We start from the raw sequence: 23,313 nt of genomic DNA on the forward strand, positions 1-23,313 counted from the left end.
AAAATTGTTGACATGATGTCAGCATTATATGAGGATATCGTGAAGTTCGTCGCGAACAATCTTAAATGCTTAATATGTTTTAATATTTTTACAAAGCCAGTTACGCTAATTTGTGGGCATAACTATTGTCTGAAGTGCATCAATGAATGTTGGGCACGTAGCTGCGCAAAGAGAGATTGCCCACAGTGCCGGACAGATATAAGGAGTAGTAAACTAAAAATTAACTTCACTCTGTGTGACATACTGGAATTACAGGAGCTTGGTGGTCGCGACAGATGGGAGCAGATTCTGGCAGAAACAGATCAAGACTATAACCCACAACACGCTGGGAGAACTAAAGTGGCAAGTTCATGGTCTTAATTTGACCAAGTTCACGGTTTATTATGCTTTAATCTAGTATAACAATGTTTTATCTATGACTAGTCTGAGCTAGTTTTGGGCATTTTTCACCTAGCCACTGTAGACTGGAAAGAGTATCACCTTTACCCAGAAAACCAGTATAGGCAGGCACTTTTCAGTAGGGATCTATTTAATTTTAACCTAAATTCCTATTGTTTAAGAAAAAAAAAAAAGTTATTGGTTATTTGTGTTTTTGGTCATCTAATCTAAAGAACTGATGTTGATCACACACTCATGCAAACACACACCTGGCAAGTGTAGTGTAGCCTATCTGGTCTGGTGTGCTAACTTTCAGTCTATTCTAACTTCAGCTGCTTGCTCTTTAGGATACTTTAATGAAACGTCTGGACTGGTTAAAATCTGAGATCAAAAAGACAGAAGATTCTCTTTCAGCTGAATTGAATTCAACTCAGGCTTGTGAGGTAATATGTTTAGCTCTTAGTACTTTAAAATTTGCACATGTACTATATGAAAATGAATCTTAAAAAATAATAATGAGTGAATTTTGTATGACTCAGGATGGGTTTGGCATTTATGATTCCTCGACTGTTTCGATGGATGTAACCAGTTCATCAATAGACAGTGATGCTTCAAGTTATGCTGACAGAAGTTTTAGTCAGACATCAGGGGATCATCAGGAACAACCTTCTCAGTACAGTACAGAGGTACAGCACCTTTGGTATCTAAAGATATACACTCAGATATACAACTGTAACAATACCATTATGAAAGTTTGCACTCTATATATACAGGACTCTGAGGAAAGCCAACAAAGAACATTATGTTTGTGTGTATGTGTACAGTTCTCTGTGTGGGAAAACACTACATAACATTTAAATAAATTTAAATAATTATTAAAGATTCTGTTTGTGATGTTAGCCGTTCTAGAGCTTCTGCCACCAAATAAGTCACGGCCCCTTTTCTACAAGCTGCAAAGCAGTGTTCTTTGTGGCTCTCAGCTCCCCTCATCAAAAGCTTTACAGATGTTCACATATGTATTGTTTCTTTGCGTTCACTTTTAAGCTGTATTTAAACTGTTGTTGACAGATTGACACATCCCAAATCATTAAAAACCTAAAAAGTTAATTTATCATACTCATTCATTATGGTGTATATCTTCCGTTGTGATGGTGCTGAATTTTCTGCATGCTTCTGCATACTGAATGAATGAAGCATTTATATAGTGCTTTTAGATACTGCTGTATACAATATATAATTAGATACTGCTATATACAACTGTTATTACGTGTTTGCTCAAAAGCTAAATTTTGATATAATAGAGATATTTTGAAGATGCTCTGTCACTTGAGAGCACAGCAGCAAGCAAGATCTTGTGTGTAATTTTCAAAACCAATTGGAACACAAAAAACACCATTTATATAGGCCAGTTGTTCCCAATCCTGGTCCTGGAGTACCCCCATTTTTTAATCTCTTTTATCTAACACACATATTTGAGGTCTTGGAGAAAGCAGCTTTATGGCAAGCCTCCAAGTTTAGAAAACAAATTGTAGCATTGCAATATTTAGGGAAGGAGACCAGAGGCAGTTTTTTTTTTTTTTTGAACGGATGTCAATGGAGGAGAGGCTGTATTCCCTTTTGTGGGAACACAGTTTATCATTTAATAAATCTACAGCCTATATTGGCTAATCTTCAACATGTTTGCCATTAAACATTCATTTTGGATTGATCTATTTTTAGAGTTTATACTGAAAAATGCTGTTTTATAAGAGTAACAGACAATTTTGCAGCAGGTAGGATTCAGTTTATGGCACTTCTCATTCATTTTTGTGATATCTGGAAAGAGTGATTGAATACTGTCGCACAACTCTGGAAGAAATACAATGACATCAGGGCTGTAATGTGATTGGTTGTCAAGGCACACATCACCAAAATGCCAATAGTGTAGCACCAACTTGTCGATAAAGCATGTTTTTGGTCAGCCCAATTTGTAATGTCATGAGACAAATATTATTGTAAGGACAAATTTTTAAGGATTTATTTTGTAAGATGGACCTAGAAAAACTTTTACAATTTCTAACAAAATAATCTTTTATAGAATTATATGTATAGCATTTTGTTTTATAAAATATGTTTTATTTTGTATTATAGTCTGTGAAGTAGATGTGGCAATAAACTCAAATACTACTATAAATCAAGGAACATGTGATCCAAGGCCCTCATATATACCAATAAAGAGATCATGGCTGTGTTCGTAAACTTAGGTTGCTGACTTGTTGCTTCACTGCTTTATCAGGCATTGACTTTGCAGGCAATGTTTGCACACTAAGGCACCTCACAAAACTGATTTCAACAGTTTGACAATTTAATGATCTACAACAAAATAGAGAGAGCTTTGGTGATAAATAAGCGAATATTTAATTACTATAATAGTAATTTCCCACTATGTTCAAAAATCTGTCAAATAAAGGTATCCCCATGATACCTGCTACATCTGAAAATTTAGGCAGCTGACTTGTTGCCTTACTGCCCTATCAGGCAATGACTTTGCAGGCAGCATTTGTGCATGAAGGTACCTCACTAAACTGATTTCGGACAGACTGAGGCAGCGTAAAGGTTAAATGATGTACAACAAAATAGAGATAGCTTTGGTGATCACTAAGCAAATATTTAATTACTACAGTAGTAATTTTTCGCTAGAAATGACATCAAAAGTGGAAAACAATGGTCAAAAACGTACATTTTCACACAAACTGACCACCAACCGCAACTTTCATTATTTTTTAGCTCAACTGTCACAGAATGGAAAGCACAGGATTGTGGGATATCAAAGGCAGCAAAGGATACATCTATGCTGCCTTCAAAATCGATCAGATGACGGCATCTCACGAGTTAAGCTAACTTTGGATCTGGACATTGGAATGCATCCTCCAAAGGCAGCATTTTTCAGTTTTCGGATGCAGCCAGGAAGTTAACAGTGGATATGGATGTGCAGTGGTCAGGTGGTACAGTGGTCACCTGGTACAAGTAGGAGCTTTAAAAAAAAATCCCAGCTTAGAAGTTGTAATTATGATCTCAATGAGGACATTGATGCTCTTTACAAGTTGAACTCTTGTAATTATGGTAATTACGACATGGCTTGAATGCATCTTTAGAGTCTTTACTAAGGTGTGTTTGATTAAGGAGACATCTAAAATGTGCAGTGCTGGGGGTACTCCAGGACCACTGTTGAAGGGACACTTAGTTATGCAGTTTCTATAACTAGTAATGTAAACTGTTCAAAACTTTCAAAATTTAATTCTTGATATCAAAAAATATCCTTGGAATGATTAAAAGTCTAAACAGCTTGCCATACAAAATCTGCAGACTGACTCTGACTTATGGCAACTAGCGTAGACTCCTAGAGACTGTAAAAATCTAGCACAGCATGAAAAGTCATGAAGTGTATTTCAGCCTTTAGAATGATTTCTGAAGGATGTCTGAAACTTGTAAAGGCTCCGCCTCTCTCAACACACTCCACTCACTCTCGGCTTGCCCACATTCTAATTTACATTTACATTTATCCAAAGCGACTTACAAGTGAGGAATACAACAAGCGAGTCGTCATGACGAGGCAAATAGACACAAGACGTGCTCACAATACAAGTTTTAGGCAGTACTCAGAGTATCATAAGCTACAATAGAGAGGGATTAAAGGAAGTGAAAGGATAGGTATAGAATTTTTTTTTTTTTTTTAGGATGAGGATAAGTGCTCACGAAAGGGATGAGTTTCCTGCTGTCTTTTGAATATTGCCATGGATTCCAGATGAAGGCAGGAAGATCATTCCACCAGCAAGGAAAAGTGTACGAGAATGTTCTGGAGAGTGATTTCGTGCCTCTCTGTGATGGTACCATGAGCCTTCGCTCCTTTAATGAGTGTAGGCTTCTGGTAGGAGTGTTGATGCGTAAGAGTGAGTGGAAGTAGGAGGGTGCCGAGCCTGTGGTAGATCTGTAAGGAAGCGTCAATGCCTTGAATTTCACACACCTGACCATCATTAACCATCATGAACTGCACTTATACCCTGCATTCTTGAATTGCAATAATATAACTGATTTTACTTAATGTTTTATCAAATAAATGCAGCCTAAAGCATAAAGGCCCTGATTATTTCAATCGAAAATCGAAGAATGAACTTCTTTGGAATTTGTTTTGGGAGTTCGAAACAGCTTGCCAAAGCGAAATTTCTGGAAAAGTTTGCTTCGGCTCTTAAACACCTTTGTGCTACCATTGGTCCGTGGTGATTACGTAATAGGTAGGTGTAGATGTTTGATAACAGTATATCGCTGCTCACATATTTCGAACTTCGTTTTACCCCTAAACGAAGAATGAAAAAAAAAATGTTGCCATTTTTTTGTTTGGGCCTTAGTTTGTTTGTTTCAAAAGCTTCTTACTGACCCCAAACTCTCAAATGGTAGTGAATGTACAAATGTATATATTATTCATGATGAATTGTGTGCACGCATGAGAAGTAGATGAGACCCATTATGTTTTTACGAGATGTCTAAATGAGAGCTTTTGGAACCAAAGTATTTTCATTAAATCACACCAGCCCAGCAAGTACATGTATTGGCTAGTGATTTAGGGATCTTCTTAAAATTGATGTAATGAAGAATGCTGAGGAATATGTTTACAGTTCTCCCATAGAAATGGGCTGATTGTCAAAAACATAATCTCTTTCAGGATAGTTCACAGGAGTTTGTAGAAGAGGATCCAGAGAATTCAGACTCTCTGTTTGAGGATGCTCGACCTACTCCCAGTGCAGGAGCACAGCACCACAACAGTGACTGTGCTGAGGGTAATGTTTTTATGCTAACTGTGATTTTCATACATGTTTGACTAATATTGATATTCATGTTATTACTTAAATGTCTCTCTCTCCCTCCCAGCTGCTCTTCAGGCAAAGTTTGTTGAGCTTTCCTTCTCTCCCCAGCTGGGAAACAGAAGGCTGGTTTTTCATACAGAGCGCCGTACAGTGGAAACACAACTGGGGCAAGGAAGAACTTCACCTGGCCGTTTTGATGCCTGTCAGTGGATGGCTGAGCAGGAATTTACAGGAGGGTGGTTTTACTGGGATGTGGACACCACATTCAGCACTGGATGGGCTGTTGGGGTGGCGTATCCCGATCTGATGCGTAACGAGAGATTGGGAAAGACTTCTTCGTCTTGGTGTTTGGAGTGGAGCAGTAGGCAACTGAGTGCTTGTCACAACAATATAAAGATCCCTGTAAAGCATAGTGTCCCTAATGGGATCAGAGTCATTCTGGATATGGCAAAAGGACAGTTGTGCTTTCAGGGTCTGGATGATAGCCTGCTTGAATTACACAGTTTCCAGGTGAATTTCTCTGGCCCTGTCAGACCTGTCTTCTGGCTTTATGGATTGTCGCAAAATGCCTTAACCTTTCCTAGACATTGAGTGTAGGATAAAATTGATCCATAGAATTTACAATAGCTTATACACTCCATTTTGCTTACAGAGTATATATCCTATTTCTATTATTTTTATTTTTATTTTTTTTAAGTTTTTTTAAGTTTTCAATACCTGCGTAATCTCATTTGGCTTTCTGGCATTTACCCTTTAGCTACACCACCATAAATATTCTATGTAATTCTGTTAGTGGGTGGGATATATTAGGCAGCAAGTGAACATTTTGTCCTCAAAGTTGATGGGGTCTTGTGGGGTTTCCTGGTCTGCAGTGGTCAGTATCTATCAAAAGTGGTCCAAGGAAGGAACAGTGGTGAACTGGCGACGGGGTCATGGGCGGTAAAGGCTCACTGATGCACGTGGGGAGCGAAGGCTGGCCCGTGTAGTCACATCCAACAGAAAAGTTAATGCTGGTTCTGATTGAAAGGTGTCAGAATACACAGTAGTGAATCGCAGTTTGTTGCATGTGGAGCTGCATAGCCGCAGACCAATCAGGGTGCCGATGCTGACCCCTGTCCACCGCCAAAAGCGGCAATAGTGGGCATGTGAGCATCAACTGGACCATGGAGCAATGGAAGAAGGTGGCCTGGTCTAATGAATCACGTTTTCTTTTACATCACGTGGATGGCCGGGTGTGTGTGCATCGCTTACCTGAGGAACACATGGCACCAGGATGCACTATGGGAAGAAGGCAAGCCGGCAGAGGCAGTGTGATGCTTTAGGCAATGTTCTGCTGGGAAACCTTGGGTCCTTCCATCCATGTGGATGTTACTTTGACACGTACCACCTACGTAAGCATTGTTGCAGACCATGAACACCCTTTCATGGAAATGGTATTCCCTGGTGGCTGTGGCCTCTTTCTGCAGGATAATGCACCCTGCCACAAAGCAAAAATGGTTCAGGAATGGTTTAAGGAGCACAACAATGAGTTTGAGGTGTTGACTTGTCCTCCAAATTCCACAGATCTCAATCCAATTGAGCATCTGTAGGATATGCTGAACAAACAAGTCCAATCCATGGAGGCCCCACCTTGTAATTTACAGGACTTAAAGGATCTGCTGCTAACATCTTGGTGCCAGATACCACAGCACACCTTCGGGGTCTAGTGGAGACCTTTTTTTTTTTTTTTTTTTTTTTTTTTTTTTGCTTAATTGTGTTTAGGCGCTTGGATATGAGTTAATTTGATGGAATAATATGATGTATCTTGAAAACATGTAAAAAGTGATTCTTAACTAATAACTTTCTATATTAAAACGGAAGAATCGTGCATCTTTTGACTTTTGCATGGTTTGTCCCTTTGTGAGACCCGTAGTCATGTTGGAGGTCAGCAGGAGGCGTGTGCGCGTTACATCTACAACAGTTAACAGCCACTGAGTGTCTCCACTCCACCACTTTAGGCTCCAGTAATGCAAATTAATACCGATGCTTATGTATTGCGCTGTGATTTTAAAAATAAACTTGTTTTGATTTTTACATAATGTCAAGCTTATTTAGTGTGAAGATTGATGTGGATTGCTGTGGACGCCTGTAAAATCTTGAAGATTATAATCGGGTAAATGCGAAGTGTGAAATATGCGAAAAGACGTGAGGATTCTGCTGGTTGGAGAACGTAAGTCTCTTATTAATGGGATGTTGTCCTTATTTGTTACGAAATTACCGTAACCTTTAAATAAGTGAACCTTAAATAAATTAACATTTACAGTCTTCCTCTGAAATATTCAGCTTATAGACGATAGAATTGTTTGAAATTGTCGCTCTGTAACATTAGATGGAATGACAGTTATGGTTGATGACAAGGTTACTGTACTGTCGCTGCAGACCTGCTCTTGTAATGATAGCGCATTGCTTCATAACAGTAACATTGAACATAGACATTTGGTTATATTTATGTATGACAATGTAAGGATGAGAGGGATAGTGAACTTCCTATAGTATCTAGGCAACGTTTTTGAGCATCTTTATGTTCCCGTTTCAGTCTGAGCTGGGCAAAGTGTGTGTGAGATGCCCAATAATACTGTCTTGGTAGCCAGCTCACTAGGTTTAGCCTATAGAAGGTTTTCTTGGTAGGCAGCTCACTAGGTTTAGCCTATAGAAGGTTTTCTTGGTAGGCAGCTCACTAGGTATATAAAATGACATCTAGGTTTGCAGCATTTGCAAAATCCATAATTTGAGGGTTCTGACTCCTGAAGCATTGAAGAAGATCTGTTGTGGTCCATGAAGGCCTGTTTAAAATAAAAGGAAGAATAGGTTAATCTGTGACAGGTTTTTATGGAATGCAAAAGGTTGGTAAATATTGCAGTTTGTCACACTCAAATGTATTTCCCTTTCTGAGCTCTGCAAAGAATGTCTGTTATTTTATGACCGTAATAGTGTTTCATCTGGCTTATAAATTAAATTATAAATTAAAATTGCATGAGGAATTCTCGTGTCTAGATTATGTTAAGGATTTCAGGGTTGACCAGGTTGATGTGTGGAGATAAGGAATCCAGTAGGGGGGGACCAGGGGCAAATGTAACAGGGGGCAATTGTAACATCTCAAATTACACCAATCAGAAAAGACACAGAACCATGAAACTCATTTTGCAATTCTCAATTTCTCAATTACAACATGACCAAAATTTGTTACAATTGCCCCCTGGTCTCCCCCTACCCCTCCCCCCTGATCTCCTGCCCTCCTGGTCTCCCCCTAATACTCTTTTTGTTTGTGTGTATAAACAGCCAAAGTGGGGAAGACATCCCTGATCATGTCATTGGTCAGTGAGGAATTCCCAGCTGTGGTATGTATTATTGTTATTATTACATTCTTTGTAAAAATTATTATTCTCACGGACGTTATTATTTGCAATTATTTGCAATGTCTGTTTGTTGTCAGTATGGATCTTTTTGTCATAATAGGTTCCTTACAGAGCTGAGGAGATCACTATACCAGCAGATGTCACACCAGAGAGAGTCCCCACTCATATAGTAGACTACTCAGGTATTAAACAAGCAATTCAGTTAGTGGTCATGTAAAATAGTTCAATGGCCGATACTGATATTGATGATATGATTTAATGATGATAGCAAATACACAACTTTACTGACATTCTTTTGGAGTGTCTACTTACACTGTGCAAATAGTGCCAGAAGCCCAACTTGTGGCAAAGGCTATTTAAATTAACTTCAGGGGTTGGTGTAAGTGGAGGACTTTAGGGATAGGGATAAGTAAAGTTCCAATAAGGCAGCATATATTATAATATATGTATATTTAATAAATACACAATATATGAACAGAATATGTTGTTATTATTGGATAATGTTTTATAACATACTACAGTACACTGTATCTGCCACTATTTGCACTATGCATAAATGATATTTAACACTATTTACACAAATAAAATACTTTTTGTTAATTTTAAATAAATATTTTAATTATTATTATTTAATGGAGAGGAGATAACAATATATTTTTTAAATATACACAGAAGCTGAACAAACAGATGAACAACTGTATCAAGAGATATCAAAGGTAAGATATGGATTAACAACACTCAAAGAGATTTTTTGTTGTTGTTGTTGATATCTTCAGAGAAATGATATTTGCATCCCTTTTTAGGCCAATGTTATATGTATAGTCTACTCAGTGAACAACAAGAAGTCTATTGAGAAGGTGAGAGAACTTGATCAGAATAACTTAATCGTTCATTATAATAATTGGTTATTTGATCCGTGATTTCCAGATACGTCTGATAATACAATTTACATATATTTTACTTGTTCCTACATGGCACATGTAAAGGCCCATTCACATCAAGAATAGTATCTATTAAGATATATAACTATATAAGTGTCCAAACCAGCTCACAATAATGTTCTGTTTATTATAAGTAGTTATGCTGCATGCCACTTTAAATGCTCAAGCTCTTTAAAGTCGGGTGGAATCTGATTGGCTGTCAATGTTTTTATTATTCATCAGCTGGTAGAAATCATTCTGAAAGTGATTCTAACAATATTGTTCCTTGTCATTGTTATAGTTGTGGTGTGGATTCTGATAGAATTAGAATGATTATTAAAACTTTATAGTCGTTGTTATAGTTATCATTATCATCCTTGATGTGAACAGGTCTTTCAGTAGCTTTCAGATTTTGTAAATAATGTCTTTGTCACAGGTGACAAGTCACTGGATTCCTCTGATAAATGAGAGAACAGACAAAGATAGCAGGTAGGTACCTGCTGGTATTAATGGTTCAGTGTGCTCCATTGTATGCTGTGGGATCTTCTGGACTTCTGGTCACATGCCATTACAGTAACAGAAATTATTTAATGAAAGTGTTAAGCTTGCAGACAAATACTACTGGTGCTTAGATTAATAGTAAATATAATAATACATTTCCGCTTTCTATAATAAAAAGGAAAGTGGACTACGTGGCAGTTTTCAATCATTTTTGTTTATCAATGAAATTTATTTTTCACACTGAACTAATTGGTTCACTAATTAATTTTATTATATGGTAAATATAATTAATATAATGTTATATTAAATATAATATAACATTTTTATGGTAAATAGTGTGCATATCAGAATGCATTGTTATCAGTTTGCCTAAAAGAACATACAACATTATGATGTTTTACACACAATTTACATATGATCAATTTCTGTCAATTTTACTGCCAGCTAACAATTTGAAACACTTTCATGAATCTGAAAATGTACTTTTATTGGTCATCTCACATGAAAAGGGGCAGTGGCAGAAAAAACAAAAAAATAAACTGTCCTATATATTCACGGTTTGCACAGCCTCTTAAAGTCACAATTAAATGGAAATAGCGGCAGATTTCTTTCACAGTCTGTATAATAATTTCCTCATACTGTACACTATATTGCCAAAAGTATTGGGACACCCCTCCAAATCATTGAATTCAGGTGTTGCAATCACTTCCATGGCCAAAGGTGTGTTAAATCAAGCACCTAGGCATGCAGACTGCTTCTACAAACATTTGTGAAAGAATGGCTCGCTCTCAGGAACTCAGTGAATTCAAGTGTGGTACCGTGATAGGTTGCCACTTGTGCAATAAGTCTATTCGTGAAATTTCCTCACTACCAAATATTCCACAGTCAACTGATAGTGGTATCATATCAAAGTGGAAGCAATTGGGAACAAGAGCAACTCAACGACGAAGTGGTAGGCCACGTAAAATCACAGAGCGGGGTCAGCGCATGCTGAGGCTCACAGTGCGCAGAAGTCAATATCTACAGACCTCCAAACTTCATGTGGCCTTCAGATTAGCTCAAGAACAGTGCGTAGAGAGCTTCATGGAATGGGTTTCCATGGCCGAGCAGATGCATCCAAGCCTTACATCACCAAATGCAATGCAAAGCGTTGGATGCAGTGGTGTAAAGCATGCCGCCACTGGACTCTAGAGCAGTGGAGACGTGTTTCTGGAGTGATGAATCATGCTTCTCTGTGTGGCAATCTGATGGACGAGTCTGGGTTTGACGGTTGCCAGGAGAACGGTACTTGTCTGACTCCATTGTGCCAAGTGTAAAGTTTGATGGAGGGGGGATCATGGTGTTGGGTTGTTTTTTAGGGTTTGTTGGCCCCTTAGATCCAGTGAAAGGAGCTCTTAATGCTTCAGATATTTTGGACAATTTCATGCTCCCAACTATTTGGGAACAGTTTGGGGATGGCCCCTTCCTGTTCCAACATGACTGCATAACAGTGCACAAAGCAAGGTCCGTAAAGACATGGATGAGCGAGTTTTGTGTGGATGAACTTGACTGGCCTGTACAGAGTCCTGACCTCAACCCAATAGAAGAGCTTTGGGATGATTTAGAGTGGAGACTACGAGCCAGGCCTTCTTGCCAACATCACTGCCAGACCTCACAAATGCGCTTCTAGAAGAATGGTCAAAAATTCCCATAGACACACTCCTAAACCTTGTGGAAAGCCTTCCCAGAAGAATTGAAGCTGTAATAGCTGCAAAGGGTGGGCCAACTCCATATTAAACCCTACGGATTAAGAATGGGATGTCATTAAATTTCATGTGCACGTAAAGGCAGGCATCCCAAAACTTTTGGCAATATAGTGTATATGTCTATGTTTGTCCAAACTCTGTCCTGGAGGGCCACTGTCCTGCAGAGTTTAGCTCCAACTTGTGTTTAATTGGGGATGGAGCTGAACCCTGCAGGACACTGGCCCTGCAGGAGCAGGATTGGACACCCCGGTCCCTACTAAAAATAACCAGTAGCTGTTTGTGTTTACCTTTCACTGTGTGTGTGTGTGTGTGTGTGTGTGTGTGTGTGTGTGTGTGTGTGTGTGTGTTTGCGCGCGTGTGTGTGGGCGTGTGTGTGTGCACGCATTTGTTAAAGGGTTCCGCTGATCCTTGTGGGGAATAAATCTGATCTGGTTGAACATAGTAGTATGGAGACTGTCCTTCCCATCATGAACAAATACACAGAAATAGAGACTTGTGTGGAGGTATGTCAAGCCATGCATATTCATATTTATTTGTGTGCTGAGCAGCTGAATGTCTCCTTATCCCTGACATCTCATTTAACCATCAAATAGGTCATGTGCATTCAGATTATAGTAGTCTGTATGCTGTGTGGATTCCAGTAAAATATTTCATTCCAAAGGCATGATACTCAAAAAAGAGGAAGCCACTCCCCAGAATCTCCACCAATTTTTAGGTATTTTTGAAGTCCCCAATAATCTCCAGCTAAATTGAAGTGGAGTGTACATTGCAAGGCGGAGTCAAGGATGTATAAGAAAATAATTTATGGTATTAAAAAAAAAAGGTGTACTTAAATATGTATGGTCAGGTGAGCTCTAAAGATGTAAAACTGTATTCATTTATTGTTTTACAGAGTTAGTTCACCAAAAAAATTAAAATTCTGTCATTAATTACTCACCCTCATGTCGTTCCACACCTGTAAGACCTTTGTTCATCTTCGAAACACAAATTAAGATATTTTTGATGAACTCCGAGAAGTATATGACTCCTCTATAAATAGCAATTTAACCACCACTTTCATGGTCCAGAAAGGTACTAAAGGCATCATTAAAAAAGTTGATGTGACTGCAGTGGTTCAACCTTAAAGTTATGAAGCGATGAGAATACATTTTGTGCGCAAAAACAAAACAAAAATAACGACTTTAACAGTACCTTCTCTTTTGTGTTAGTGATGGGCGGGTCGGTTTTTCTTCCAACCCGCGGGTCCCGCTTTTATGAAATTATTTGGCCTGCCCCAGCCCGCCCCGCACCACTGTATCTATTTTTACAAGCCGCCCCGCCCCGCACCCGCGACCATTAAATAGACATACTAGGCATTGTAATGTTAAATCAAAACAGCCTTTATTTCAGCCTGAAAGTGCTTGGAAACATCGCCCTGTAAACTGGCAACGACATACAATTATGAATGTGAACCATAAATCAGGTCATATTAATAACAAGATAATGATAAACATTTTCAACATTTACAAAGCAGCGTTTGTATTCATCTAATAGGCTAAAAAAAAAATTATTTCAGATCTGTATAACAACAGTTTACAGCCTACGCTACATAACCACTGAACTTTTGTTTTATTTAACACACGGAAATGTTCATTTAGCGTTTTTACGTTCGCTGTGCAAAAAAAAATATGAGATGACCCGCGCGTTATGAGATGACCCGCGCATCACAATTCTGTGTTACTCTCATATGCTGTTTACGTTCAGCACTTCCAGGTTCTATGTCAGAACGGCGGCTTAACAATGTCTTTTGTACCTTTCTGGACCTTGAAAGTGGTGGTTAAATTGCTGTCAGATACCTCTCGGATTTCATCAAAAATATCTTAAAGGGATAGTTCACCCAAAAATGAAAATTTGTTGTTTATCTGCTTACCCCCAGCGCATCCAAGATGTAGGTGACTTTGTTTCTTCAGTAGAACATAAATGATGATTTTTAACTCCAACCGTTGCCGTCTGTCAGTCAAATAATGCGAGTGGATAGGAACTTCTACTATAAGAGTAAATAAAAATTGCATAGACAAGTCCAAATTAAACCCTGCGGCTCGTGACGACACATTGATGTCCTAAGACACGAAACGATCGGTTTGTGTGATAAACCGAACAGTATTTATATAATTTTTTTTACCTCTAATACACCACTATGTCCAACTGTGTTCAGCACTCGCTTAGTAAGGTCTGATCGCGCTCTGACAGCGGCAGTGATGTCTTGCTCTCATTGAAGTATATCCGCGAGACATCACTGCCGTTGTCAGAGCGCGATCAGACCTCACTAAGCGAATGCTAAATGCAGTTGGACATTTTCATTTTTGGGTGAACTAACCCTTTAACTATTGAACTTCATGGGTTTAACATGGCACAGGCATATTCACCTCTTTTGGAAAATTCTTTGTTGCTATTTGTCTGGTTCATGGGTGAATTCCTTACGCTTTACTGTAAGGATTTATACTGCATTTTTGTTAATTGATCAAGCTAAAGTCCCATCTCTAGTTTTTAGATTTGCAAAAAGCTTAATCTTATCTGTAACTTTAAATTGTTCCGATAAAAAAATCCTGTATTCCTATAATTTCTTTGATTGTGTAGCACATTTTAATGTTTAATGTGTATCTTTTCTACCTCTTTTCATAGTGTTCTGCTAAGAATCTGAAGAATATTTCAGAGTTATTTTACTATGCACAGAAGGCTGTCCTTCACCCTACAGGGCCACTCTACTGTCCAGAAAAGAAAGAGGTCTGCACATCTTTGTGTGTGAAATACTTTTTAATATGTAGTTGCTTAAACCGTACAGTACTTCATGTATTGTGTTCTGAAGTTTAAGGGGTTTTAATTAATTAATTAATTTATTATTTTATTTTATTTTTTTGGTTCACAGATGAGGCCTGCCTGTGTTCGAGCATTGACACGAATTTTTAAGGTGTCAGATTTAGACAACAATGGCATCCTCAATGATTATGAGCTCACCTTTTTTCAGGTGAGATACCTGCTGTGTATGGTATATTGATGTCCTTTTAGGGTGCTCAACACAATATGTGAATATCTTCTAATTAACACGGTTATATCATTATATTTTAGAGAATTGTTTGCTTCCTGCTTGTTACAACAGTTTAGGGAGAGCCTTTTTCTGCTCCTGCATAACATTTGTGCACAAAGTGAGGTCCATAATGAAATATGGTGTGGAAGAGTTTAACTGGCCTCCACAAAGCCAAGACCTGAACCTCTTTGACAACATTAAGAAGAATTGGAACACAGATCCCATCGCCAACATCAGTGCATGACCTCATTGATCTTCCCAATCAATTGATCTTGAGAAAATCCCTGCATCCATATTGAATCATATTGTAGCAAGCCTTTGTGGACCAATCTCCTGTAAATCCCAGTGGCTTTGAAATAAATGCTCAACAATTGTATTTGGTGTTTTGGTCATGGAAGTGTATTTGTGAATGTAATCTTCTTTGTCTCCTAAGGACATGTTTACATATATATATATATATATATATATATATATATACACTTAAACTAACATTTGTTGGTCCTAACCTTTAAGAAGACAATCTAACTCGATGTTTTACCATAATATTTTGGTTAAGTCAAACCATAACAATATAATCAATCTGAAGAGACAGTTCACCCTAAAGTCAAAATTCTGTCATTACTCTCATGTTATTTCAAACATGCTTTTGTTCATCTTTGAAACACAAAATTCAAAAATATGAAGGAGGTTAAAATTTAAAAGATGAACATTTGATGTGCTCTTTGTATGTGTGCTGCTGATCACTGTTAATAATAAAAGCCTAAATTAAATCTGTTTATTATATGGATTTGTCTTACAATCTCTTAACTTTTGTCATGTCAAAATTGTGGTGAAATGGAATTTCAGTGGAGAGACCGAAATCTTGTATTATTAAAAATGTCTTTATTTTTGTTTTGAAGATTAACTGAATTCTTATGGTTTTGTAATGATTTAATGGTGAGTAAATGATGACAGAATTTTCTTTTTCAAATGAACTAACTTTATGTTGTCATGTGTATTCAATGTCATTGTCTGTTTCTTATTTTTAGAGAACCTGTTTCAACACCCCACTAGCCCCACAAGCCCTGGAGGATGTAAAAAATGTTGTAAGTAAAAACCTGACGGATGGAGTGCGTGACAATGGGCTCACTCTCAAAGGTAAGGCTGCATTTGTGAAGCTTAACATTTGCACACAGCCCTGTGTTTGCTTAGGAATCTGTCCAGAAAGGAATATCCGGGGCCTCTTATCTTAGCTTTATCTTTAAATCGATCATCATGGCAGTTGTTTTTTTCCCACAGGTTTCCTTTTCCTACATACTCTCTTCATCCAAAGAGGAAGGCATGAGACCACGTGGACGGTACTGCGGAGGTTTGGATATGATGACGATCTTGAGCTGCATCAGGACTACCTGTTTCCCCCGTAAGAACAACCACTTCCCATCAGTCACTACTTCAGCAAGTCACATTCTCTTTCATGGGTGGAAGCAGCAGCATCTTATTTTGCCTCATACCTGATTTCTATTCATTTGGCTTGTCTGAAGAGACCTTGATAAATTTTCTGTTGGTTAGAACATACTGTAGATTTATTTTCCCCAGGTTTGTTTGTTTATATTCCCCACAGTTGTTTTTACAGGGTCTTTTTTAAATACAGACCTTTTTACTGGGTCTTAGATGTTATGTTGGTTGCATGTTGTCATTTTGTCCTCTGTATAAAAACTTTATAAATTAATTATTTATTACATGTGAGTGTAAGAATACATTTTTTTTTTCAGTAAAAACTATAAATAGTACAAATATAATGTAATCTTAATGTGTCTGTTTATTAACTGCTCCCTTACAGTAATTAAAAACAGGCTCGAACTCTCTTAACCTGGAACTTTCATAATCTGCTTTGAACACTCCCCATTAGAGACTTTTTAGCAATCCCAATTTAATCCAACTGTGCTAATCTGCTAATCTTACAGTTATCAACATCCGACTCAATGTTTACATTCCTACAGGTTAAAAATACCACCGGATTGCACCACAGAGCTCAATCACAATGCTTACCTGTTTCTACAGAGCATCTTTGATAAACATGATAAGGTACAAGTGGTTGATGCTCCTTCACTTCATTTTTCATTTCTGGATGATCAGTTGAATACTGTTTTAAATTAAACTTGTTTTGTATCTGCTTTAGGACAGAGACTGTGCTTTATCCCCTGAAGAGCTTATGGATCTCTTCGATGTTTTCCCCTATGTCCCCTGGGGAATGGATGTGAACAGTACCGTCTGCACTAATGACCAGGGCTGGATCACATATCAAGGCTATCTCTCTCAGTGGACGTGTGTATCAATCATGCCATGTGTCTCAGTTCAAGAATTCTAGTCATCTTTAATGTTGTGAATGTAATGATGTGTTTTTGAACAGGAGAATCCTGTTGTTCATCACTGTCTGGATGGTTTTGAAATGCTTCATCAGTTTATCAATTATCGGTGTCTTTTTTTCAGGTTAACAACTTACTTGGATGTCCAGCGATGTCTAGAATATCTTGGCTACCTTGGTTACTCCATCATTGCTGAGCAGGAGTCTCAGGCATCTGCCATAACAGGTAAGTTCAAAGACATATATTTGCTATAACAAAAAATATATAATTACTACTACTTGGGTATTTTTGAGCAAAAAAAGTCTGTATAATCGAATATGCAAAGATTCCATCTTGGACATTTGAATTTGAAAAGTTGTTTAAAACATGTGAAAATAATGACAGCATTTTCATCTTTGGGTGACCTGTGAGTCACTGAGCCCTCCTGTGGTTGTTAGGGTAATTGCAGATGCAGAAATCAAGTCCATTCAAGTCAAGTCACTTTTATTTATATAGCGCTTTATACAATACAGCAGTTTCAAAACAGCTTTACAATAATATACAGGAAAATAACAGAATCCGTGTTGTAAACTTCATAAAATTATGAGACAAATCCTTGACTGCACTTGACACTATTTGTGACACAGCTGGAATTAAACCACACCTTGTTGCTTACACCATGTTCACCCATAAATGAAATTTCTGTCATTAATTACTCACCCTCATGTCATTCCACACCTGTAAGATCTTCGTTCTTTTTCAGAACACAAATTCAGATATTTTTGATGAAATGCGAGAGCAATATAGACAGCAATATAATCACCACTTTCAAGGTCCAGAAAGGTACTAAAGACATTGTTAAAACCGTTGATGTGACTGCAGTGGTTCAACCTCAATTTTATGAAATGAAGAGAATACTTTTTGTGTGCAAAAACAAAACAAAAATAACGACTTTATTCAACAATCTCTTTTCTGTCATTATCCTTACGAAGGTGACTCAGTAAGCACAATGAAGGCTTCTGTGTTTACGTCCGAATGCCGGCTCAGTATTGTCTAAAGCTGCACATGTGAGCAGCACGACGCATGGGTGTGATGCAGGAGCCGACTAATAATAATGAGTTGCCATTCTAATGTAGAACTTGGAAGCGCTGGACATAAACAACGTATGAAAATGACACAGAAGAGAAGATATTGTTGAATAAAGTCACTATTTTTGTATGTTTGTTTTGTTTTTGCACATAAAAAGTTTTCTCGTCGCTTTTAACAATGTCTTTAGTTCCTTTCTGGACCTTAAAAGTGTTGATTATATTGCTGTCTATGGACGAGTAATGAACTTACGAAGATGAACAAAGGTCTTACGGGTATGAACTACATGAGGGTGAGTAATTGATGACAGAATTTTGTTTTTTGGGTGAACTAACCCTTTAATATTCAACAACAATATTATTTTTGAATGCACTGACACTATTGGATGAGAACTGAACTGAGCTGGATGGAGACTTCAGTTTTCTGGTGGAGAAAATTGTGAGAAAATTGCTATTTTAATGAAGGCTCCGGGACGTGTGAGGAGTCGTCTGTCAGTTGCGTCATACCCGTGTTACCCTCAGTTTCCGTTTTTTTTTTTTAGAAACCATGGAAACACCAAAGACGCTTTAATATATTACATGTTTTAATAGGCAAGGGAACAACTGTTTTGATATATTTACAGACCGATAAACAAATTGTTGTTATAGCTCAACATAGTCTTATTGTTTAAATCTAGTTTTCTTTATTTTATTGTTTTTTTGTTTTTTTTGCGAGTACCATGCTTCTCCTTGCCTCAGAGAAAAATACTATTTTTTGAAGTAGCTAACATAGCATAATCAGATGCAGCTTTATTTTTAGTAACAGCCTACAGCATTTTCTCCATCATACAATACGTTTTAAAATTAATTGCATGCCATTTATCAACACAAGCCATCCAGAATTTAATATGATATTCTAAAATCGATCTATCTTACTGCAGTGTGTAACAAGTGTCTCACAGCAGCTGCCGAGCGAACGCACAGAGTAATGTTATAACATAATTTTCAACACAGTCAAATGTATCTAATATGATAAACAGCATAGACATTATAATGTCTGTGATAAACAGAGCTGTGTTACCTCATACTCATGACCGGAAAAGCGGAAGCGGCGCCGGCGACTGTGGCATAATAAAAGTTCTGCTGCTCGTGAGGCGTGTGTTGTGCAATCGCTCCAGTGGCCTCGTTCAGCTCCCACAACACTCGGTCTTGCTCTGCTTCATACTACAGTAACATTAATAATCGCATCCATGAACATGATTTCACCCCGAGTCCTATCCCAAACATTTTTCACCGGTTGTAAGTTAAAGACCACATGTCCTAAGATTCCGCGTTTAAACTTGGTGTCATCAAGCTACACCTTTGTTTTGAATAGGCCTCTAGCGACCTCTAGCGGACAGAATTTTTTACATATTGTACCTTTAAGTATTTTACTCATGCTGAATGTAGGCTCAATGATGCACTAGTCCTCAACACCTGAGAGACATGCCAGTAAAAATGAGAAACAGTTGATTTGTAAGATGAGAATCATGTTTATTTTCTAAAGTCAAAATAAAACTGAACACCTCAAAATTGCAATAAATCAAGGTCGACAAAACAGCCTCTTAAACGGCTACAAACTCTCAAGTCTCAGTTAAGCTCAAGTGCAAAAAAGCCATAAGTAAACCAATATCTTTCAGAAAGGTCTTGTCAATATAGCGGATAAATAAAATAATGTTAAGTCAAATTAAATAGTCAAAGTCTACTTGCACTGGATGTGCTGGTTTGTTCTTATAATAAATCAAACACCCGTGATTCAGCAACTACCTGCTAATGCACTCTCATTCATGTAAAGTAGCCTTGCTGACAAGTTTGGAAGAGTAAAGGCAAAACGCACAAGATATAGTACATTCAATGCCCTTAGATGGCAATATCACTACTTTATAGCAGAAATAAACTGCTGCAGAAAAAGTTAGATGCCATGCAAAATGTAGTATGTAGTTGCATTAAAAGTACATTTACTTGTTCAGAAATGTAGTCAAGTAGAGAGTAAAAGTTTCTAATATTTTTGATACTCATTAAAACTACTCAAATACTGATAAAGTATACTGATACTCAAATACTTTACAACACTGATCGGGGGCCAGTACAGTACAGTAGAGAGCACATAAAATGTGCATCTCTTCATTCAATATTAAGTGTGTCTGAACTCATTAAAGGAGGCTTTATAACCAAGTCAAGTCCCCTTTATTTATATAGTGCTTTATACAATACAGATTGTTTTAAACATTGATAAACAGTGTCATTATTCAGCTAAAGTCAGTTCAGTGTTGATTCAGTTCAGTTCAATGACTGTGTAAAATTCATCATGACATTATGTATTTTATTTTAAAATTCATAAAAGAGCAGTATGACACCTGTGGTGCTGACTGAATGTATCTGCACATGCTAGTGACCCGTGATAAGAAGCTCGACCTTCAGAAGAAACAGACGCAACGGAATGTATTTCGCTGTCATGTGTTTGGACTAACTGGAAGTGGCAAAACTGGTTTCCTGCAGGGCTTCCTTGGCAGAAACCTTGTGGTCAGTTACAAGAAAAACATTTTGTTTAAATGAAAAACCATACAGACCACTAGCCTTCAAATAAGCATCGTGTCTGTATATTGTGACTTTTTGTTTGTTTGTTTGTCTGTGTTATTGTGGAATGAAAAAAGCACAAGTTAAGTTAGGTTAATGTTAATGTATAAATATACCATTGATGTTCGTTCATAGTATGAACATTAAGTAGTAATTTGTTCATAGTTCTGCTCTTGCGCAGTTTTAGATTTCATCAGAGCTACTCTATAGGAACAACAGTAACATGATTTTGAAACATTTTACATGCCCATCTGTGGTATTTCTGATGGTATCATTTGCATTTTATTCATTAAAAAAGATGTGACTGTGTAGTTTTAGATGTGACATTGTCATGATTGCTGTTTTTTCCCCAAGATGTTTATTTACTGTCCTTCACAGCATCAGAAGACAATAAGAGAAGAGCATAAATCATATTATGCAATCAGCACTGCACATGTATATGGACAGGAGAAGTACTTGTTGGTAAATAGCTATTTGTCTTACAGAATCTTACACATTAGAATTTTTTTTTCAGTCTGTGGAGCAGTAACTCTACAGTAACTCTGAACACTCTCTTGGAAAAGTATATAGAGTGCTGCAGGGATGATGTCAAAGCTTGGAAGACTAATTTGCCACTGGTTCCCTCGAGATTTTCCTATGGGGTTTTATAAGAGGCTTTTTCAATTTATGAGTAAAATAAGGTCTGTGATAAACACTGACGATTCTTGAACGTTTTGCTCTACAATTTAAATTGCACTCACCCCAAATGTTGCACACCCCAGATGTTCTTATCTATTAGAAACTTTTTTTTTTTTAAACGTAACTGCTTCAAAATTTGTGTTTTTGATATGGGTGTGTGTGATTTACGTTGTAGAGCAAAACGTCCAATTGTTGTCGTTATATTTACCACAGACCTTATTTTTTCTCATAAATTGAAAACCCCCAGAAAAACCCATATTAAAATCTCGAGGAAACCACTGGATCTTTAGTGGCGAAATTAGTCTTCTGGGTTTTGACATCATCCCTGCACCACTCTATTGCAGTTCCTCAAACCATTTGAACTTACATTATGCATTTAATCAATTTTTTTGGGATCCAAGAGTTCAGATAATTGACCACTATTTCTCATTGTTTCTACTATTTATCAGTTTCTCAAAAAGTAAGCTGAATCTTTGATGAAACTTTGTTCTAAGTTTCTTTGTTTTTCCTTCAGCTCCATGAAGTCTTTCCAGATTTTGATTTCTTGTCTGAGACAGAACTTTCATGTGACATTGTGTGTCTGATCTATGATGTCAGCAACCCCTGCTCTTTTGAGTACTGCGCACAAATCTTCAAGGTTTGCTATACTGACACTGTTCAGTGTTGTTCTTTTAAACATTGATGCCAATTTGTTTTCCCTCTAAATAAAGGGCAAAGCCAATACTGTGCTGTCTGTTTAATAATAATAGATTAGAGAGCAATAAGTTCCTTTATGACTGTAATTTATTTTTATACATGCTATATTCTGCATGTTATTTGATATGTGTGTTCTAAATGCACATTTTAACTCATTTGCCAGCAATACTTCATGGACAGTAAGACTCCATGTATGTTGATTGCTGCAAAGTCAGACCTGCCAGAAACAAAACAGCAATACTGTATGACTCCACTGGAATTCTGCCGCAAGCACAAGATGCCTCCACCTCAGTCCTATACCTGTAACACAGCTGCGGCTCCCAGCAAAGACATCTTCATCAAACTCACCACCATGGCCGTGTACCCGTAAGTGTTGTTTCATTATCCACAATTCAGATATTTAGAGGGTATTTTAACACATTTGAAGGACAGTGGAGTTTGCCTCTGCTTATCAGTACTTTTTTGGGGGGTGTTTTAACCTTAAAATGGGTGACATATCCTGGGGTATACAAATGTTTAAGAGGCTGTGGGGAGAGGCAGGGAAAGTATAGGCCTCATTTCTTGGTTTCATGTTGAAAGGGTGTTTTGTATGAACATACATTCTTTGTTTAGCTCACTGGCAGCATTTAAAAACAGCATGACCACCTATAGTGGGAAATCTACTCACCTTCAGTAAAAGTTGATATATTTCACATATTTACAATATTTGGAGGGGACTTGCATGTTTTAAATAGTTGTTGTTAAGAGTTAGCTTATTACGTTAGTGTTGAAATTTTATGAATTTAATTTTTAAAATTTTCATTATCTGCCTGTAATTGTATCCCCCAGGATACGTCACTATTTTGGGGGTATAAAAATGCATGTTACAACATTTTTGCCAAACATTTAAAATCTTTATTTTCTCATAAGTTAAACTTACTTATACTTGTTGAATAATAAGTATAATGCCTATTTATGAATATATTAACCAACTTTATCATATTTAATATGCCAATTTCTAGGGATGGGAGAGATGGACAAATAAATGTTCCCCAAATCCTGTTGTGTCATATTTGACATTTACATTAACATGAAAAATTGTAAAAAGAAGT

The 23,313-nt window shown here is 37.3% G+C and overlaps 2 protein-coding genes across 4 annotated transcripts in view; both read left to right on the top strand.

The window, feature by feature from the left end:
- On the top strand, positions 1-5,899 carry LOC125272932 (E3 ubiquitin-protein ligase RNF135). Its single transcript, XM_048198135.1, has 5 exons — positions 1-342; positions 726-821; positions 918-1,064; positions 5,078-5,192; positions 5,284-5,899. Exons 1-5 carry the CDS (start codon positions 13-15, stop codon positions 5,808-5,810), a joined length of 1,215 nt encoding a protein of 404 aa, XP_048054092.1. The 5' UTR covers positions 1-12; the 3' UTR covers positions 5,811-5,899.
- Positions 5,591-23,313, top strand: part of rhot1b (ras homolog family member T1) — a 20,771-nt gene continuing 3,048 nt past the window's right edge. Inside the window, exons 1-18 of one of the 3 annotated variants that reach the window (XM_048198121.1) lie at positions 5,591-5,729; positions 8,538-8,596; positions 8,715-8,796; positions 9,287-9,330; positions 9,418-9,471; positions 9,971-10,023; positions 12,175-12,283; positions 14,442-14,543; positions 14,686-14,784; positions 15,873-15,981; positions 16,123-16,243; positions 16,824-16,908; positions 17,003-17,148; positions 17,314-17,414; positions 20,664-20,794; positions 21,227-21,310; positions 22,041-22,163; positions 22,386-22,588. In XM_048198121.1, coding sequence (XP_048054078.1) covers positions 8,564-8,596; positions 8,715-8,796; positions 9,287-9,330; positions 9,418-9,471; positions 9,971-10,023; positions 12,175-12,283; positions 14,442-14,543; positions 14,686-14,784; positions 15,873-15,981; positions 16,123-16,243; positions 16,824-16,908; positions 17,003-17,148; positions 17,314-17,414; positions 20,664-20,794; positions 21,227-21,310; positions 22,041-22,163; positions 22,386-22,588 — 1,679 coding nt within the window. In that variant the 5' untranslated portion in view covers positions 5,591-5,729; positions 8,538-8,563. Of the gene's footprint in view, positions 5,730-6,935; positions 7,429-8,537; positions 8,597-8,714; positions 8,797-9,286; positions 9,331-9,417; positions 9,472-9,970; positions 10,024-12,174; positions 12,284-14,441; positions 14,544-14,685; positions 14,785-15,872; positions 15,982-16,122; positions 16,244-16,823; positions 16,909-17,002; positions 17,149-17,313; positions 17,415-20,663; positions 20,795-21,226; positions 21,311-22,040; positions 22,164-22,385; positions 22,589-23,313 lie in introns of those variants that run through there. The other 2 variants (XM_048198120.1, XM_048198122.1) reach the window with 2 other exon arrangements.

This window comes from Megalobrama amblycephala, linkage group LG7 (genome assembly GCF_018812025.1).
Source record: "Megalobrama amblycephala isolate DHTTF-2021 linkage group LG7, ASM1881202v1, whole genome shotgun sequence".
In the NCBI taxonomy this organism is placed as follows: Eukaryota; Metazoa; Chordata; class Actinopteri; order Cypriniformes; family Xenocyprididae; genus Megalobrama; species Megalobrama amblycephala.

Excerpts from the sequence above, each read along its gene's own strand:
- LOC125272932 (XM_048198135.1), top strand. The coding sequence starts at position 13 with ATGATGTCAGCATTATATGAGGATATCGTGAAGTTCGTCGCGAACAAT. Across the intron at positions 1,065-5,077 it reads CTTCTCAGTACAGTACAGAG|GATAGTTCACAGGAGTTTGT; the intron begins GTACAGCACCTT and ends AATCTCTTTCAG. Across the intron at positions 5,193-5,283 it reads CAACAGTGACTGTGCTGAGG|CTGCTCTTCAGGCAAAGTTT; the intron begins GTAATGTTTTTA and ends TCTCCCTCCCAG.